Source organism: Gastrolobium bilobum, unplaced genomic scaffold, assembly GCF_033153095.1.
Source record: "Gastrolobium bilobum isolate Gb01-03AN ecotype WA unplaced genomic scaffold, APGP_CSIRO_Gbil_v1 utg1266, whole genome shotgun sequence".
Classification (NCBI taxonomy): domain Eukaryota; kingdom Viridiplantae; phylum Streptophyta; class Magnoliopsida; order Fabales; family Fabaceae; genus Gastrolobium; species Gastrolobium bilobum.
In genome coordinates this window covers 424,506-433,893 of record NW_026898770.1, presented here as the reverse complement: position 1 = coordinate 433,893, position 9,388 = coordinate 424,506, and the positions used below count along the sequence as shown (strand labels likewise).

The 9,388-nt window shown below is 35.7% G+C and overlaps 1 protein-coding gene across 1 annotated transcript; it reads right to left on the bottom strand.

The window, feature by feature from the left end:
- Nucleotides 1–7,154: 7,154 nt before the first annotated feature.
- LOC133283962 (uncharacterized) lies at nt 7,155–8,165 on the bottom strand. Its single transcript, XM_061480897.1, has one exon. It carries the CDS (start codon nt 8,163–8,165, stop codon nt 7,155–7,157), a length of 1,011 nt encoding a protein of 336 aa, XP_061336881.1.
- Nucleotides 8,166–9,388: the final 1,223 nt, after the last annotated feature.

Genomic DNA, 9,388 nt, shown 5'->3' with positions numbered 1-9,388 from the left:
TTTTTGGAGGTTTTCACTGCGAAACTGTGGATTGTACTTAAAGGTATAAATTATGTAGCATCCACCAGAGCAGGGTGTATGACGATACAAATCATTTTGAGCTGGTGTATCATAGAATAGAACAAATATCAATAGGAAGTAGTTCTCTTAAAAAGAAAAGAAGAAAAAGGATCTCCAATTTTCTTTTGGAAGATATCTTAGAAAAATCAAACCAAATTAACACGTTGGGTGGTAGGAACTTGGTTAATATGAAGTTATTAATCTATGCACATGATCAGTTAACAATACAATAATTATATGATTCGATTTACAAGTTATCAATTACTAGTTTTAGAATTCGTTTGGGAATGGTTTTTAATATAGAATTAACTTTTCTTAATTCTTTTAAAATATTTCGATTTTATTTTTTTAATCTCAAAGAATAAATTAATCCAAATGCATACTTATGCAATCCAAACATTTAACTTAACGGTTTTAAAATTATTTTCTATTCGGTAATCTGAACTAAAATAGGTAATGGTATCATGTCAGTGACTTTGATTGTAATAGTTACAAAGGAATAACGTAAGCATCAAACTTGAAGCATGCCCTTTAGCCGTACACCACGCCATAGGAGACCAACTAGGCCAAATTAACTACCATGACCTCCGTGATGACCATATCTTTTTTGTCATGTTTCTTATATCCTAAGGATAAGGAAGCAGTGACCCATGCTGTATGACTCCACTACTTCTCATTTTCTAAAGTGCTGCAACTTACCAATTCCAACCAATTAAAATAACATGTTTGGGTACAGAATCACCTTGCTGGCCAGGGATACTCACATTTTTTGCCCCTTTTTTTTTGTTTGTCTAAGAACTATTTTTAAATTGGCCTTAAAATAAATTATTTAGCTAAACCCATAATTTCTAATGACAATAAAAAATGTAATAGTACTTTTCCAGTGTAATAATGTCTTCCTTTATCTAGTTTATCAGCAAAATAAATAAATGAACAAAATCTAAAGAAAATTTCATTTTCACTCTTTGTAATTTAACGGTGTATTACTTAACCTCTTGTAGATTCAAACTTATCATTCGTACTTATTGTGGTTAAATAAGTTTATCATTTAACCTATTTTGACTTCAAACATTCACTTACATCTCATTGTAGTAACAAAAATATATCATTTATTTTATAAATATAAAATTCTTTATTTTTTCTAACTTTTATTTTATATAATTGTGATAATACAAATAAAATTTTAATAAAATTAATTAACAACGATTAAATTTAAAAAAATTAAAGTTATTTATTTTGAATTCATTTTAAAAATCTCCTTAAAAATTTTTAGGTATGTAAAAAAATTATTTAAATTTAAGAATATTATTCAAGATAAATTAAAGACGTATTAGTTAAATAAATTATTTATTATGTACTAAAAAAAATTATTTATTTTTAATTTTTTTTAAATTATAAAAATATCAAATAAAATAAAAATAATATTTGACTTAAATTTATTTTTAAGATAAAAATATAAGACCATAAGATTTAAATGTGTATCATCTAATGAATTTATTTCATTTTAATAATTCAAATAAAATGAAATAAATTATTTATTTTTATGTGAATCGAATGTCTACATGATACATTTAATATATATATGTGTGTGTATGCGTGCGTGCGTACGTACATGTATATATAAAAGATTGCAGATGAATCATATAATACTTTGAAATTACAAGAAATTAGTTGATACATTTTATAATCAGCGTGTTTAGATAAACCATATAATACCTGCGGTGAAAATAAAACGAAATCAAAAAGGAATCATGTGCAATTAAAGAAGATAATGCACAGTAAACCAAAATAATAATAATAATAATGCATATTCAACACACACTTAAATATAATAACAAAAAATATAAATAACTAGCAATTATTTAAAAATTCTTAAATTATGAAATAATCCAATTTAAGTCAATTAGGTCAGGTGGATTATTCTTTCTCCAATGTTCTAGCATGGAACTATGGAGCCTTAATTTTGTCTGCTTAAGCTTAGAATAAATGATTAGACTGCATTCATCAGTGGTCAACAACCTTGCTCTATATTTTGCAGGTGAAAGACATAATGTACCAATTGTACAAGGCCACGAAGAACAGCCTAAAAAAATTTCAGGATATGTTTTTTTTCATCATTCCTGCTTTTAACTATACATAGAAAAAAAAAATTTCATCTCACTCACAATATTATTTTCTTTCCACATATAGGAAAACACATTTTCACATTTTGAAAGAAAAATATCCTTATACAATATATTAGTATATGTGTAAAAATGAATTATTTTGTCATTTCAGTTCAAATTCTTATTAATATATCATAATCAATCAAATACAGCAGCAATAAAATTAATCCAACTTTCTCTAAAAAAATTTGGCCTACCAAACAATTTATCCGAAAAAAAGAATTTCTCATCATATTCATAGATATCTTTTTTTCCTTATAAAAAATATCTCATCTACCAAATATTTGAGTGCTTGTCCTAATCTTTCATTCTTGTCCATTTGTTTCTCGTTCCTTGCCTTTTTCTGATAGAGAGGAGCAGGGAGAAGCAGACTTGAAGTGGAGAAAACGACTAAATGTGAGAAAAATGAATGAAGTAGCTACCCTCTCTAGGACAAATCTTTGATGTACGTTTGTTAACTGTAGTGTACATTTTTATTTTTTATATAGTAGGATTTCTATTATTTTCCCAGGTTTTCATTGGGAAACTGTGGATTGTACTTCTAGGTATAAATTATAAAGCATTCACCAGAGCAGGGTGTATGACGATACAAATCATTTTGAGCTGGTGTATCTTGGAATAGAACAAATACCAATAGGAAGTAGTTCCATTAAAAAGAAAACAAGAAAAATGATCGCCAATTTAACACGTTGGGTGGTAGGAACTTGGTTAATATGAAGTTATTAATTTATGCACATGATCAGTTAACAATACAATAATTATATGATTTTGATTTACAAGTTATCAATTACTAATTTCAGAATTCGTTTGGGAAAGGTTTTTAATATAGAAATAATTTTTCTTAATTCTTTTTTTTGCATTACATGAGAATTGAACACACACCACTACACTACAAACACCTAACACACATCCCACACCACTAGGCTAATTCTTTTAAAATATGTCAATTTTATTTTTTTAATCTCAAAGAATGAATTAATCCAAATGCATACTTATGCAATCCAAACCTTTCACTTAACAGTTTTAAAATTATTTTCTATTCGGCTAAACAAATAAAGATTTTCATTTTGCATTTTGCTAGACAGTTAAAAAAGAGAGAGTAAACTAAACTAAAATATGTAATGGTATCAACTCAGTGGCTATGATTGTAATAGTAAGACAACGCATAAACTTAACGGTCACCGTGGCAGTTTGTTTGTTGATGCAAATATAAACTTAATGTCACTGTGCCAGTTTGCATGCAGTACACACCTTTGTAGCTTATCTGTACACCACGCCATAAGAGACCAATTAGGCCAAACTACCATGACCTCCGTGATGTGATGACCAGATTTTTTTCGTGTTTCTTATATCCTAACGGATAAGGAAGCGGAACAGAGATCAAAGTGTCACTGTTGGTAAAAAAAATTGCAAGACTGTCACGTTAATATTAAATTTTGTCAAAATGCCACGTGGCATATTTCGCTACACTGTCTAGCGAAATATCTGTGAAAATAATTCGCTACACAATGTAGCGAAATTCTCCCTGTTTGACACGTGACATTTTTGGTTCTGACGTGGCATATTTCGCTACACTGTGTAGGGAATTATTTGCACACATATTTCGCTACACAGTGTAGCGAAATATACCACGTGACATTTTGACAAAATTTACTATTAGCGTGACAGTTTGATAATTTTTTTTTGTCAACAGTGACAAAATGATCACTATTCCTAAGGAAGGAGTGACCCACGTCGTGTGACTTCACTGCTTCCCATTTTTTTTTTTTTGATAAAAATGGAGGGCCTAGCCCAGAGAAACTATATTAAAAGTTGCTGCATGTTCAAACGAACATGCTCAAAACGTAAGTTAGTACAAAACGAATTCCAAGCAGGGAGAATACTAATAGGGGGAGATGAATAATACACAATCTCTTCACCCTTAAGACTACGACCTAATTTGGCTAAACTATCAGCACAATCATTAAAGGCCCTAGGAATAAATTTCCAGCAAACTTCCTCAAAACTGCTTGCTGCATTCCGTACTCTGTTACTTAAAGATGCAAAACCAGCTGAACCTGAGTGCTCATTAACACAGAGAAGAGCTGCTTGGCTGTCACTGCCTAGCCAAACTCGTGAAAACTTTCTGTCAGCTGCTAGCTTAAGACCCTGCAACATGGCCCACAATTCAGCTTCAATGGGAGAGCAAGGCCCTAGATGCAAGGTAAAACCTCCCAGCCAATCTCCATTTTCTGCAACTACGAAGCCACCACAAGCTCCTAAATTAGAGCTTAAACTAACAGCTCCATCCACATAGATACGCACACCATTCTGCATCACACTATCAACAGAAACTTTGCTGCAAAAAGGTGACAGAGGCCTAGGCAAAGGAGCCTCAGGTGCAACAAACTTTTTCATATCAATCAGGTAGTTAGAAATTATGCTAACTGGATCAGCAGGCCATGAGAAATTAACCTCATGTACAGAGGCATTTCTCCAATGCCATAAAAACCAGCAAGACATAAAAAAGACTTCTTGCCAAGAGCTCCAGAGATTAGTAGAAAAAGGTTTAAAAAAATTTAAACGAAACCACTCTTGTCCATCCAAAGACAAAAAAAGAGATAGGGATAATTCCACCAAACCAAGCTTCCCATAATCTTCTTGCAGCTTGGCAGTCTCTGAGAATATGGACGGTTGTCTCTGGACAAGTGAAGCAGACAGGGCAAAGATTCTCCCCTCCACTCCAGTGGCAAGTAATACTTTTAACAGGTAATCTATCCAAACAAGCCAGCCACATAAAAACAGCAATCCTATAGGGTCCTCTCCATTTCCAAATAGCAGACCAGATTTTATCAAATCCTATGTTAAAATTCATCAATTGACAGTATGCACTTTTAACAAGGGATTTACCTGGAGCTTTTAGTTTCCAATTCAGACTGTCATCAACAGCTTCAGCACTAGGGGGAGTTAAGTTGCACAGTTTGCTTAGAATAGAATCATCCAGAAAGTTCCTCAAATAAGACATGTTCCACTCCCCTGTAGTTAAATCAACCAGCTCAAATACTGTGAGCTCCAAGTCGGAATCAGGGGGCTTAGGGGAGGCCAGCTCCCAGAGATTAACTTGGCCTAATCCCCAATCATCTTTCCAGAAGAGAGCTTCCTTGCCATTGCCTATCACCCATTCAAGATGCCTTGCCATTTTCTCTCTGGCTGAGCAGATGTTCTTCCAAAGAGGGGAATCACTCACTTTAGCAATCAGATTGCGATTGGGATTCTGCTTCCTCCTATACTTGCCAAGTAGTACCTGAGCCCACAAGCTGTCTTGCTCACTTATCAACTTCCAAGCCAATTTTTGCATAAAGGCTTCATTTTGGACCCTTAGATTGATGGTTCCAAGGCCTCCACACTCCTTAGGACTGCAAAGTTGCTCCCCAACATAATGGGCTTTCTTCTTAGAATATGTATCCCCCCAAATAAAATTGCGTTGCAATTTTTCTATGTCCTGGCATACATGAACAGGCAAAGTGTTATTCTGCATTTGATAAATAGGGATGGCAGAAATTACACTCTTAGCTAAAGTTATTCTGCCAGCCAAAGCTAAACACTTGCTCTTGCATCCTTGAAGTCTGCTTTGAACTCTACTAATCACATCAGCATAGTGGTCTCTCCTAGTTCTGCCATGCTTCATCAGAATTCCTAAGTAACGACCAATGTTGTTCACTTTTTTGAAGCCACAAGCATTGGAAATCTCAATCACAGCCTCCTGGGGAGTATTCTTGGAGAAAAAATGCAGGATTTCTCTATACTCACACACTGACCAGACATGCAAGAAAAAGTCTTCAAACAGTCCAAAATACTATGCATTTGGCTCAAAGAGGCTTCAGCAAAAATAATGATATCATCTGCAAATAGAAGATGAGATATACCTGGACCAGATTTTCCAGCCTTAATTGGACTCCACTTCTTATTGTCCACTGCATCCAAGATCAAGTAAGTGAGCTTCTCCATGCATAGGACAAAAAGATAAGGGGATAGGGGGTCCCCTTGTCTTATTCCCCTCTTCGGTTGAAAACCATCAGTTCTAGCTCCATTCCAGAGGACTTCCATATAAGGGCTAGTAACACACCCCATGATAGCTTCTATCATAGCTTCTGGGAGCTTTAAGTCTTCTAACACAGCTCTGATGAAACTCCAATTGAGTTTATCATAGGCCTTTTCTAAATCAATTTTGATAGAGAATAAGCTTTTCTTTCCTTGCATTCTGTGCATTGAGTGTATAAGTTCCTGGGCAATAATTATGTTATCCTGGATGTGCCTCTTTGGGACAAAACTGGTCTGGTTTGGGGAAATGATATTCCCCAAGAAAGGCTTGATTTTGTTGACCAGTATCTTGCTTAGCCCCTTATAAACCGAATTACACAAGGCAATTGGTCTAAACTGTCTCATCAAGGAAGGCCTATCAACTTTGGGAATTAGAGCTATAAGGGTATGATTTATATCTCTAATTTGATCCGGATGAAGAAGATAGTGCTGCATACTGTTGAAAATATGAGTTTTGAACAAGTCCCAATTTTTTTGATAAAATAAAGCTGGCAGACCATCAGGTCCAGGAGCTTTAAGGGGGGGCATCTGAAAAAAAGAAAGCTGGACTTCCTCAGGAGTGATATTAACAGACAGCTTGGTAAATTGATCATCATTCAAAATAGGCCAGCTATTTATTGTATTACTCCAGCTAGGTTCATTGCAGCTTTCTGAGAACAGATTCAAGAAGAAATTTCTTGCTAATGAGATTAGCTCAACCTCTCCAGTCACCCAGCAGCCTAAATCATTTTGAAGCTTGAGAATTATATTCTTTTTCCTACGGATAAGAGTGCTGGTGTGATACAGCCTGGTGTTTCTATCACCATCTCTAATCCAATCCCCCCTAGAATTCTGGTACCAAATAGACTCCTACTGGTCCAAAATTTCAGAGAGCTCTCTTCTTAAATTGGCCTCCAGCTCTTCAAGATGTACACTGTTCTTAGAAGAGAGTTGCCTTTGAATACCCTCCATACGAGCAATCACCCTGTTCTTCCTGTGTTGAATAAAGCCAAACACCTTCCTATTCCACTCCTTAAGTAAAGGAATAAAGGAATTTACACTCTCCAAGAGACAAGCAGACTGATTCCAATTATCCCTAAGAAAGGAAATAAATCTGTGGTCCTTAAACCAAGCAGCCAAAAAACAAAAAGGCCTCTCTCTCCAATTGGGTTCCTCATTCTCCAATCTGATCAATATAGGACTGTGATCAGAAAAAAGTCTAGGCAACACCAAGACATCAGCTTCCTCAAAATTAGCTCTCCAAACCTCATTAGATACTGCTCTATCTAACCTTTTGTAAACTCTATCAAGATTGAGAAATTTAGGTCCCTTCCAGGTGAACCTATTTCCTCCACCCCCAAGATCCATCACACCACACGAATCCAACACATTGCTGAATCTAAGACATCTGTTGTGATCAATTGGCCCCCCACCTCTCTTCTCTGAAGCTGAAACAATTTCATTGAAATCACCAGTGAGAAGCCAAGGATCATTCATGGTTCTTCCAATTTGCTTCAACTCTTCCCATAACACCCTACGATTTTTCTCTTTAGGATTGGCATATACAGCAGTCCAAAAGAAGCCTTTCGTATCAGGGAATTCCACCCAGCAGTGAATGAATTGATCATGAAGAATTTGGAGAGAAATCTGGACATCAATAGAATTCCACACAATCCAGATACCCCCAGTAAAACCCTTTGCATCAGCAACTATGTAATTGGTGTAACCCAGGCTACGAATAATACTAATGGCTTTCTTTCCACTAACTCTTGGCTCTAGGATAGCAGCCACACCTACTCTATGTTTCTTCCTAAATCTGGTAAAGGTGCCTTTGAACTTTTTCTTGGCAGCCCCTCTACAATTCCAGGTGAGAATATTCATCGAGAACTTTGGGAATGTTGCAAGATTCCAAAGTTCTTGCTACTTAAGTCAAGGATTTCACTAATAGGCTTCTGAATACCAGCCTCTTTCTCTATACAGACAGAACAGCTAACAGCCATAGCATCAGTAAGACTAGAACACAAATGAGTTTCTAGAACCATACCTGATTGGCCTTCAACCAACTTAGCTCCTTCTCCTATAGTTAGATCAGGAGGGTCAGGATCCTTCATTGTATCATCACCCTTCAAGCTGGCCTCTTCAATGTTGGAACTGGAGTTAGCAGAAATACCATCCCCAGTAGACAAATCAGTTTCCATCATCAAATCACCCCATGACATGCCTTGTTGGTGCTCAGGAGAAGACAAAATGGGGTTAACAGGAGCCTTCGGCAGAGGGCTGGGTTGAGCTATGGAGATAACAGAAGGAAAAGAAATTGCTCCCTTTCCTTTTACAGAGTGAAACTTAGAAGAAACTTTCTTCCCTGTTGACATGACAGGTTTCGTTCCAACAGTTTTCTTAGCAGTTCTTGAGGAAACTGTTGAAAATTTCATCCCCTCAACTGGAGACTGGCTAGTCAAATCCACAGAATCATTCTCCTTACACTCCTTAGAGAAAGGAGTTTTAACAACAGGCTTCCCTTCAAAGACAGGTTTCTTGACAACTTTCTCACTTTGCAAGACAGTCTTGGAACCAGGCATATTTTTCCTGTTGGATAAGTCCTCACCAAAAGTTCTAGAGCTGCCATATTCCATTTTATGAAAATTTTGATTGCTTTTCTTCCTGCGTTGCACAATCATCCAAGGTCCAACACCTTGAGTCACAGGATTCTCCATTAGCTTATCCTGAGATGTGTCAGCATTGGGAACTGAAGGTGGCTTGACAAAATCTGGGCAGGAATCCAAATTATGCCCATACCTGCCGCATTTGATGCAGATCAGGAAAAGCCCCTGTACTCCCCTCTCAAGGGCTTTGAAAGATCAATTTCGATACAGACTCTTGCGAAACGGGCTCTATCTCCAGTGGAAGTGGTTTTATCCACTTTCAACACTTTCCCTATCACTGCTCCCAACTGATTAAGAAAGGGAAACTCTGCATTAATGGAGAGGAAAAATATTTAATATTTCAAAATTCAAACTTTTTAAATTAGAATTTTTGACTTGATAGTGGGAAATGAATTCCGCATTAATGTTTTTGCAGTGGAAAAATATATATAATAAAATTAA